At 41.4% G+C, this 11727-nt stretch overlaps 1 protein-coding gene across 2 annotated transcripts in view; it reads left to right on the top strand.

The window, feature by feature from the left end:
- LOC138033032 (uncharacterized) overlaps positions 1–11277 on the top strand; it is a 52661-nt gene extending 41384 nt beyond the window's left edge. For both annotated transcript variants that reach the window (XM_068880765.1, XM_068880766.1), the window contains 4 exons: positions 1559–3066; positions 3233–3335; positions 3942–4340; positions 10921–11277. In XM_068880765.1, the coding sequence (XP_068736866.1) occupies positions 1559–3066; positions 3233–3335; positions 3942–4340; positions 10921–11030 (2120 nt within the window). In that variant the 3' untranslated portion in view covers positions 11031–11277. The remainder of the gene's footprint in view (positions 1–1558; positions 3067–3232; positions 3336–3941; positions 4341–10920) is intronic.
- The last annotated feature ends 450 nt before the right edge of the window (positions 11278–11727 follow it).

The following is an 11727-nucleotide window of genomic DNA, read 5'->3' as shown; positions in this document are numbered from 1 at the left end:
ATCAACAGAAGATAAATGAGTTTACAAGTCAGCGCGAGATCAAATGGATCTTCAACCCACCGACAGCCAGTCACATGGGAGGTGTTTGTGAAAGAATCGTTCAATCAGTCAAGAGAATCCTCAAGGCCCTTCTACGAGGGCAACTTGTCAACGATAAGTCACTTCTGACCCTAACGGCTGAGACTGAATCAGTCATAAATTCTCGCCCTCTAACGCCAAACCCAGACGACCCAATACATGCTGAGCCTCTCACCCCAAGTCTTTTGTTATTACTGACGTCAACCCAATCAATTTCCCCTGGAGTTTTCTCCGAAGAAGATCAGTACTGTCAGCGACGTTGGCGGCAAATTCAGTACCTACAACAGCTAACATTTTCTGGAAACGTTGGCTCCGAGAATATCTGATGACGTTGCAGCAATGCCACAAGTGGAGCTATGTTAGCCGGTGATGACGTTGCAGCAACGCAACAAGTGGAGCTATGTTAGCCGGAACCTTAAGATGGGCAACTTGGTTTTGCTCACAGAGAAGAACACCGATCGGGGTCAATGGCCCTTAGGTCGGGTTACCAGAGTCCGCAAGGCTAAAGATGGTCACGTGCGTTCAGTGGAGATTAAAACGAAAACCGGTTCCCTGATCAGGCCCATTACAAAGCTGTGTTTCTTGGAGAACTTTCCCATGTCCGCATAAATTTTGAGTGAAATAAACTGTTTCTACCAAGTAGTTTATTTGGGGCCGGAATGTTGCGGACAGTTTATAACTCCTTTTTGTATGTGAGTTATTATTATTATTATTATTATTATTTTTTTTTTTTTTGTCATATTCTTTTTAATTCAAGTAACACTACCTCGTTAGTGAGCAGAATCAGTTTAGTGTCTTAGGAGTTTTCTTGTTATTCCCCAAGGGGCCAATTAGTAGAACTATATTAGGACCGAAAATTTTTTTAAATCATTTTTCGTCCTGTTTAACCGAGTGACTGTTTAACCGAGTACTCTTTTTTCCTGTCTTGTTGCGCACATTCGGTAAGCGTTGTCATTTGTTAAATAATTTTTTTTAGTTTACGTTTTACGTAGTTACACTCCTAACTTATATTACTGTATTTCTTTCTTTTCGTAGCGAACCTCGCATTGCCGCCGGTTTCTTGTCGGCAGAGGCGTGTGTTCCGATTAAAGCAAAGTTGTTGTTTTTTTATGTCGATTGAATTCTGCCCTTCATACCTGGAATAACTAGAAAGCTAAAAGTGTATTAGGGAGCGAGATTACAAGTAAATTTTGGCATTTTTTTAATATGTTACATTGTACATACATGGAAATGTGCATCTTTGATTTTTTTATTGACCCAAGTATTGCTATAGACACACAACGACACAACTGTGTCATAGGATCCCAAGATAAAACTGAGGTCGACACCACGCAGACTAACCTTGTAAGGGTTTGTAATCAATAAACTTTTCTGGCGGGTAAAAGGGAAAGAAATGGCAAATCGCTTAAGTCATCGGCCTTTCTAGTTGCCGCCGGGAATTGCCAGCAGCTTAATTAAACTCTATTTTTCCTTATTTTAGGAGAGCCAGCAGAATTTGCAGCGAGGAACTTTACCAACAAGCTCCCCCCTTTGACGCAGAGATTTACTGGGAGAGAAAAAGTCGTGGAAGAAATCGTTTCAAAACTCACACAGCCGAAGCCATTTCGAATGGTTGTTCTACTATCTATTCCTGGAGCAGGAAAGACACAGGCCGCAATTAAAGTAGGTCACGACCTCCTCAAATACAACAAATCACTTATATTTATCGAAAAACAAGAAACCCTCGAGCAACTGTGTACCGAGATTATTCGTGGGATAAGCGGTTGGTATATTTCGGGAAGTAACGATCTCGTTCGCATAGCGAAAGAAAAACTAAAAGCTGTAGGATCTGACGTTTGTATCATTCTCGATAACACTGAGGATATACAAGAGAAGGAAAGGGAGGAATTTGACAGTTTCGTAAACTTCGTAGTGCAGGAAGCTCCAGCCATTCAGCTGATCATCACATCTCAAGAAGATGTAGGCTGCACCTCATTGAACGTACACAAGGAGTTTCTCCCTCCTCTGGATCCCCAGTCCTGCGCTCTTTTGCTACAGGGATCAGTTCCCATTACCGAGGAGAAAGCCCAGGAAATTGGTACGCTTTGCGGAGGAATACCCCTCCTTCTTGTCCCCTGTGTGGCCCTACTCCAAAAATCCTTTTCACCGGAAGCCTTGATCCAATGGTTGAAAGGGGATCCTATACAATTCCTACGAGTTAAGGCGGAAAATGTTTACAACGCTTTGGGTAAGTTTCTGAGGAAGATGCCTAACTCACTGTTAGAAAATCTTATCAAACTATCAGTATTCCCAGCATCATTTTCAGTCAAAGATATCAGCGAAATTCATTTTAACGACGAACTGGAGTCCGAGACAGTTAAAACAACGATGGTGGGTTGCTCTCTTCTAGAAAGGATGGGAGATGGGAAGTATGCCTTGCATCCATTGGTCCGTGAGTACTGCCGCGCCAACCGGAAGGATCTTGGTATGGATGAAGTAGGCAAATCCGCGCAGGACAAGTTTAATGAGCATTTCATTGAAAAGCTTAGGACATTGAGCAAAGAGTTTATTACGAAGGATTCAGCAATGGGTGCCATCTCCTCCTTTAGAGAATACAGGGCAAACATCATGGAAGCATTAAGGAACTACATGTATTTGGACGAGAATAGCAGCACGGATGAGAGGGCATTTGGCGTTGATGTGGCGATTAGCACTGAGGTCTTAGACTTTTTATGTAAAGTTTTATTGCCGCCAGCTGAGTGTTTAAAGTTTTACCGAAGATGCTGTGGTATCGCCAAGGGCTTAGGTGATCAGAGGAGACTTGCAAACAGCCTAAATGCACTGGGTTTTCGTTACCTGTGTGATGTTGCGCACTTAAAACCTAATCAGCAAAGTCTTGACAAGTTCAAGGAGGCCAAAGGGATCTACGAGAAACTTTCAAAAGAGCAGCAAAATTGTCAGGCGCATGCGCATATCCTGTCTAAACTTGGCTTATGCCTTTGTCTTCAGGTAAGAACGGTCCAAATCCTGCAATCTAATCGATTCTTCGCGTTTCATCGATTTTCGTAGCTCTGTTATTGATACGGTGCGTATTTTTGGTTGTCCTGTGTTGTTCGTTTGTTTGTTTCATTTTCAATTTCAAAGCGTTTTTTTAAATTAACTTTGATTCTTCAAGGGTGAAGAAAAGGAAGGCCGTAAACTCATTCATGAAGGAATCGCGCTGAAAGAGAAGCTAGGCGATCCTCTTTATTTAGCCGCGGGGTATTGTGATCTTGGAAGTAAGTATCATGTGCTTCTCAGCTTCATTACATTCAAAATTTTTGCATTCGCTTTTTGCATTCGCTTTTTGCATTCAGTAACTTGTCACCGTGTTCGAGCCGCAGGAGAAAGACTAGCACTAGTGTACTGCTGTCCGCTTTTAACAGAAAGAAGTACAAGACTCTGAATTACTTGTAAAGTACACTGGCACTGTTTAATTACAATCAATTGCATTCAATCCAATTGTATTTCAACTTCATCTCTACTTTTAACAACTACTACTCAACTCTCAACAACTCTTTACTTCTTTACTCTAACTACTAACTATTGACACACTAACATTTTTAATAAGGTAGTAGCCACAACACAACATTGACCACATAAGAAACTACCAACGACTGCGAAAAAAAAGCGTATCGAAAATGACAAATTCTTGAAAGTGAGACTACCACACGAGTAGCAGCTACAATGGAACTTGCACGAGCCAGTAAAATAACGTTGGAAACAACATAACACGAAGCATAATCTAATCAACTATTCAATACTAATCTTTTTGCTCACATGGTAAACATTAATCTTAATAAAGATAATTAAAACCCATGTTATTTTATTTCTCCCGTCGTTAGATGCTTATTGCACACTGGGAGACCATCAGAAAGCCATCGATATCTGGGAAGAAGAAACGTTGCCCATTTACCGAAATCAACTGGGTGAACACCCCTGGACTGCCACGATTCTGCACTTCATTGCTCTCTCGTACAAAGCTCTAGCGAAGACAAACGTTGATGGCGCCGTAGAGAACAGCAGGAACTCCCTTAAACTGCGAAAGAAGTTGTTGGGTTTTCATCAGGACACTGCACGGTCACACGTCTTACTCAGCGACGTGTTGGTTGAAGTTCAAAACGATTTCAAATCTGGTTTAAAGGAGCTTGAACAGGCCTTGGAAATTCAAAAAGAAGTGTTGGGTGAAAACCATAGCAGCACAACAGATACAAAGATGAGGATCGCAAATGTACGTATGAAAGGTGCAGACTGAACCGAAATTGGAATGTCCACTTTTTTACCAAAGTCGTAAAACCGCCTTTCTATAATACTTACGCGATAAGCACAGTCAGATGAGGTGCTTAGTAGTACAGATTGACCATGGCATTTTACAGTACAGTTCACTAGCGGTAATTAATCTTGTCCAGCAAAGGTGCGAGGCATACTAGACGACAAACCCTTCACTCCACTGTCACGAAATTCCTTTTTTGGTTCTTTGTTTTCATACCTGTATAGTTTGTTTCGTTAGTGTTAATTATTTGGCGTTAGTGTATCGTGGTAGTAGACCGTAATTAGTATCTTAAAGAATAGTTTGTAAGACAGTTTATTTGTTCCTAAGGGAAGGTGCGTTTTTTATTGGGTGGGGGGTGGACCGGGCTTTTTGCGAAAAAAGTCGTGGCCCGCCCACTTCCTGGAATGGATTAATGCATGACCCTTCAAAAATACCCAAACAAAAAACATCTGACCCTTCCCCTCTCCCCTCAACCTATCCAAGACTAAAATAGCCGACCGGAAGTGAGAATAAACAGGAAGTGTTACTCATATAACCGCGTTCAGCTGCGCACAAAGTAGTTAATTGCGTGGCGTGTGATTGTTCGGTGAAAACTTGAAAATGGGCAAGGATGTACGAGGAATAGAAAGAGGGAAATGTGCTTGTGGTGAATGCGAGGATTTCATGAGGTCAGATGGAGCAACTTGTGGCTATTGTGGCTGTTTGCCGACTCGCCATTCTAAAAAGAATGCCCGCTACTCCTGACTCTGTTGATGGCACATCGGCTGTACAGTTCCGATAAGCTGTCGTCCTTGAGGGTGGACGAGCTATCCTTGTACTTTTGCCATCACAAGATCACCTTCAAAGGGAAGAAAGCTGAAAAGGTCGCAATGATCAAAGCGCACATTGGCAGCTTGCTGCACAATTCAACCTCGGCAGCTCCCGCTAAGAAATGTGAGGCAACCAGTGACCACATCACTTTCCGAGGTCGAAACTGACTCGCAAAGTGATGCGGTAGATCGAGTTGTCGGTTCAAGCCCGAGTAGCTTAAGTGACGAATCCTCAGCGGAGACTGATTTTATACCAGAACCCCACGCGGAAACATCAAAATTATGGGCGAAAGTAGGCACGGGTCGACAGAGACAATTATGTTAGTTGGGAAAAGATAGTTTTTGGATAAATAAATTTTTCGACACCTGTAAATAATTTAGATTGATCTTGACTGGTAGCTTTGCTTGTATATAGAAAATAGAAGCGACCTGGAGTAATTTTTTCCTTGCCAAAAAAACCTATGACCCTCCCCCGGTTTAAAATAAAACAGGTTTGACCTTCCTTAATTTGTAAAAAAATTACCAAGGACCCTCCCCACCGAAGACCCGGCTCACCCCTTCCCCCTCAATAAAAAACGTACCTTCCCTAAAGCCCGCCGCAAATTTGAGGAAAGAGCTGAGCAAACTGCCTCGCGAGGCGGTTTGCTCAGTCGTTTCCTTACGTGTGTTGGGAAATTGTGGTGAGAAATTCGCCTCGCGAAGCCACGAGGATAAAATCCAACATGTTTGATATTTTTGGCCTCGCGAGGCAAATTCCTCACTGTGTGCGGTCATCGTGAGAATCGAGCAGAGCTTGGTTTAATCAAGCATCCAATAAAACAGAATAAAAATACATGGCATACGCATACGCCGCGTGACTCCCGCGGTTCAAGATGGTGTCGAAGGAAGAAATTCCGACGTCACTGAAGTCACGTGAGAATGCCATGTACTTTTATTGGATGCTTGATTGACCAAGCTCAACTCGATTCTCTCGATGGCTGCACACAATGAGGAATTTGCCTCGCAAGGCGATAAAAATCAAACATGTTTGATTTTTTCCTCACGGCCTCCCGAGCCAAGTGAAGAAACAGCTGGACAAACCGCCTCGTGAGGCACTTTGTTCAGCTCTTTCCTCACCGTGTGCGGCCGGCTTAAAGTATTTGTAAGTGTCGCGCTTAAACTATTGCCGCTTTTCACTGTCACACCATCATCAAAACCATGCCATAAATAAAGTCAAGTATCAAAGAGATAAAAGAAGATGAATATTCAAACAGTCTCGCAATGGTTCAGGTCTGCGATGTTTCGTGGGAGAGATATTCGAAGCAATGTTTTACTCAAATTTATAAGGCTTTGTATGAAGACACCATGTGTGTGTCCCTCTCAGGGGCACAAATATGGCGACCGAAAGCTAACAAAAACATATGTCATCGATTTTTTGCTATAAAAAGCCAGTAGTCGTTTTCTGAGGGCTCATAAACATCCATACATTTTTTCTTCTTGCAGTCTCAGTTTCTATACTTAGCACCTCTTTGTGAAGCACCATTATGAATCACATTTAATATTAAATAATATTCATAGTAAAAGCATTGATGGTATTTTATTATGCTTGCTAAACAGTTCTATGTGGTCAACTCTCACTTACATTAACCAAAAAATAGTAACCACATCAATTTGAGTGTGATACTGTTTATAATGACACCCCATGCCATACACACTGTACTTGCAAACACAAATTATACACTATTCATTGTTACTAATAATGTGAAGTGGCAGCCTGATTGTACTTGCTCATGGAAAGGAGAGTTGACTTCCAGACCTGATTATCATGCAGTACTGTATTGGACCCAGTTCAGAGTTCCCAAGTTAAGACTAGCATTGTGATTTAGGATTTGTGAAAACTCTAAAATGGCTGTCTGAGGATTGCTTGCCATAGTGATCATCCCACCACCACTGCTGTTGACATGTTGATGGCTATCAATGATAGCATACAGGCTATTGCTCTTTACAAAAAAACCCACAGACCTATCATCTGAAATGATAACACTATAACGATCAGCACTTGATGAATGGATGACTCCAGAGATGTGGTTTACAAAATCACTAAAATCATTTGCAATCCAATTAACTGATCAGCAGATTCAATACCAAATAATATCCCCCACTGCATCAACAACATCTTCTACATCTAAATAAACAGCAGCATCACAGTACAACTCATCATAAAGTTCATTTCAATCACAGATGGCATTGTAAATAAGTCAACCCAAATATTTGGATGCTGGTCCCAAAGTAAAGGATTAATATGTAGTTTTTGCTGAAAACAGTATGCCCCAAATTTCACTGCAATCAGTGTACATGCATTAATCCCTGACGTATCCCCAATAAATGATTATGAAATGTTTGCAGGTAAAATAAACATGACTGGAAACTTCTGACTCTTAACCACAATATCAACCACATTTGAACCCTTATGTTAACAAAGGTGTCCCTGTGACCCCTTTCTGATTTCTGTCCATCTCTTTCTGTTTTATAAGTTTACCGAGGGCGGGACCGTAAGAAAGACCTGAAAAATTCCCGCCCCGCTTGCAAACTTTAGAACGCTATAGATGGACTTAATTAATTGCAGTACCATTTATGCGAAGGGGACTTATGAAATATCCCCCCTATGTGATGAGACGTTCTTAAAAAAACAGTCGCAGAAAGACAAAAAACCATGTACAACAAGGCGCAAAAGATCCCATGTCTAATAACCTGCGATCAGGCTCTATTTTAGTTTCGCGTGCTACGTGATGTGGAGTTGGCGAAACGAAAAATAGAGCCTGACCAAATTCCTCTTCAAAATTCCTTCCGCCCACCTTTTTTGATTGATTGACATGTACTTCATCGGCCAATCAAATTTACTTCCATTACACCAATACACGCGTGGACGGCAGATTCACGCTATTTTGTTTTGACCAAAGTTAACTACCGTGGGAGGAATATTATAAACGAATTCGAAAGTTACCGTTGGCTTTAATTTGAGAAAAACACATTTAAAGCATGGGGAATGTTTTCGACGACTATATTGCGGCAAAGGCCGGTGTAATTCTCCCTCCGAACTTCACTGAATATGCAATCTTTTAAGCTTGACATCTTAATTTGTAATTCAGATAACCTAGCATTTTGTCGTTGGACGGTTTGGCAATAGATTTTTAACGAAAAAAAAGAGAAATACATTATTCCTTTAACGCGTTTGCCCATGAAGGTTTCTTCGGTGATTTTTTCGGGTAATATCTTCAGTTGCAGTGTATTTTTAGAATTGCGCGCAGTAAAATCACGATACGCTTGGCTGTTAATTTTTTGATGGAGTACGAACAGTAAGATGGACTCGCAGTTTCTTTTATTGTTGTACAATTGATCTCTCTGGAAACATGCCATTTTAGTTTCTGGAGTGTGAGTTTTAAGTCAAATCATCTGGAAATATTATGAAGTGTGCAAACAAACCGTGTCATGTACAGTAAATAAATAAAGCCGTTTGATACACAGATATTCAAAACATGCATTCGTGTAACTTGCGATTTTATCAGAATCTCCTCCTGTTGATATATATGTCCCTTGTCTCATCCAGGAAACCAATATGCATCGGCTTTCATTACCATTTGAAAGAACCAGTTATTTAGCTTTCAAAACATCAGGGAAGTTTGTGCCACAGTACTTTCAACCCCATGGCCACAGAGCTCGACAACGGAATCGCTAATTTCACTCGTTCCAGAGATTCAAACCCGATTCTGGACAAGTTATGAGATATTTCAGATGTCATATCTCCATTTATACAAATAAAATCAAGTTGCACCGTCCACGGCATCGTAAGAACAAAAGGGAGCAAATTTCTTCGTACACTTATGGCGGATTGGTCTCGAGGACTTCGCGAGAGCTCCGCGCAATCTCGATGGCATTTCACTTCCGGCGTTTCAACAGCCAATCAGATCACGAGTTTGGTCAATTTGGCCGACCAAACGGAATTCTTGAGAGACTTTTGGTCAGGCCCAATTTTAGCGAGGGACGACATAAGAAAACATATGGGCGAAGCTAAAAATGGGCCTGATCGCAGGTTAATGTCTAAAGGAGAAAATAAAAAAAAACAAAGTTATGATAGAGATTACTTTTCCAATCCTGCTCACGTTTTTGGGGATATAACCCAGTTCTTCTTCTGAGTTCTGGCCCTCAAAATCCACCAAACCAGGGCCGGGCACATCACATGTTGTTCGGAAAGCCATTTCCGAGCAAAACCGACCAGTTAGGACTCGACTAGAAAACTCAACATTCCACCTTTGATTTTCCTGTATTCGACAACAGGGCTATCTAGGCACCACTCACCATCTGGATATATCACCAAACTCGGAGCCTGAAATGGGCCTGAAACTTGAGTAAAGGGGAGATGTCTGTAGCGCTTAACAATTAAAGCAACACAAGGAGCTCTTTCAGTATCATGAACAGGTGTGATTTTATCGACGTTGTTGTTTTCTAGTGACCTTACATAACAATAATACCCTGCATCGGACAAGATTGCAGCCCACTGCCTTAACGTAAAATTATCTTCAGTCTTAGAAACGGCATCTTCTCCTATTTGGGCTGGCCTAAGTTCGATACTCCGACGTAAGACGTTTTTTAAGGCAGAAGATGATGCGGAAGTCTCTTGTACGCAATGTGGGTTCCGTTGTGCCGGACCGCATCGCAGCCTTCACTTGAGCTCTTACACCGCTACATTTTCACCACAAGTTCTTAGCCATTTTCTATACAAGCATCGCATTTTATGCACTTCTGAACGGATAAACCGTTGGGAAAACTGAAAACACCAATAGAACATATTCGGATACGAGGATCAGCACTACAAGGGGTTCGGTTTGATCCAAATAGGATACGAAGCATGCAGCCAGAGAGTATCAGACGTTTTCATACACGGAACTCTGGGAATGCTATGTCTTGGGAAATCTGAAGTGGAATAGCGGACTACGACACATCAGAGCTTTATTTTAAGGAGCGACATCCAAAGACTGACCTCATTTGGCCGCCATGTTTTTTTTTTCATCGGATCGATGTATCACATTACTGAGGACCGAAAGTGCACTAGAAATTTCCCGCGAATAGCAATCTAAAAATAAACCGGTTCGTGAAAACGCCGTGGCATATGCCTAGTATGGGAGTTGCTGGTTCCAACTCAATTATAGTTCACTCACCAAAATTACTCAATTCTGATTGGTCAAGAGCAATACAATTAATTCCAAATTGTACTTCGTAGGAGTGCCTATTAAGTTTCCATGGAAACGACGCGTAAGTGTAGTCATAAGCGGCAAAAAAGAACGTCAACAAAAAAAATGGCCGACAGTCGTTTCGCAATTTCCGGTAAAGACGGGATCCAAAACATAACAGAAAAAGTCAGTAACAACAACAAAAAAAGCACACAGACCTGGATCAATGTGTGGCGTAGTTGGGCGGAAGAGCGTGATATAAATCCGAACCTCGAAGAAAACTAGGCTGAGGTACTCGACTCAATTACATCATTTTCCCACAGTTAATAATTTTGTTGAATTTACTATAAATAAAAAATCGCACAATGCGTGAGTAATAGGTACTTGTGATTTTGAAAGTTCTCAAATTGCACTCACCTAAAAGAACTTTCAAAATCACTCGTACCTATTAATCACGAATTGTACTCGAGGTAGTGCGATTTCCTATACGAAGAGATGATTATGGAAAGATATAAATGTAAGTAACTTGTTGTAGGGTGCGTCGATAAACGGTTGAGAGAAGAAAAGAACAAAGAAAGAGAACTGAGCTGGTTGAAAGAAGGTTTGAGGAAAGAAGTAAGGAAGCGCGGAGAGAAACACTGTTGAGAACCATCAGTTGGAGCTTGGCAGTAATCGAAGACAAAACCCCTTTGTCAGTGGCGGCTGTAAGGAAAGATACTCTGCGGAGAAACGAGAAGAGTCAACTGAAGAAAGAAACATGCATTTTGCGTACCGAGAAACGGAGACGAAGGATTAAGAGCCATTGAAGGAGAAGGTGCCGGGATTGTTGGACAAATTGTCTTGTGAAAAGCGGTTGGTGTTTGTTGTTTTAGAGGAGGAGGAGAAGGAGAAGTGAACTATTAGTTATATTTTGATAATTTGTTTACTGTGTTCGCGTTCAACAGCACTAGGGAGTTTAAGATCTGCGACGCGACGGTAACGAAAACGTCATTTAAAATTGCAAGTTCAGGTTTATTAATCTTTTCCGCCGTTATGTCGGCTTGTATAACTTCTAAAAACTAGTGTAACTCTCCAGGAACTGAATTAGGAGGTGCGGTATTGAATCTACGACAGAAAATTCAAATTCGCTGCCTTTTGTTCACGTTCTCCGTAAAACTTGAGGATTGGTCATTTCACGACGTAGATTTGCCGAAAACGTGAAAGAAATGTACAAAAATGAAAAATACACTTATAAAACGTGCAAAGCTATTGTTTTTGCTCATTAAATATGCAAAATTTGTGACGTTTTCGTTGCCGTCGCGTCGTAGATCTTAAACTCCCTACTGTCACAAGCCAAACGAGT

Source organism: Montipora capricornis, chromosome 14 (genome assembly GCF_036669925.1).
Source record: "Montipora capricornis isolate CH-2021 chromosome 14, ASM3666992v2, whole genome shotgun sequence".
Taxonomy (NCBI): domain Eukaryota; kingdom Metazoa; phylum Cnidaria; class Anthozoa; order Scleractinia; family Acroporidae; genus Montipora; species Montipora capricornis.
This window is presented reverse-complemented; position numbering and strand designations above follow the sequence as displayed.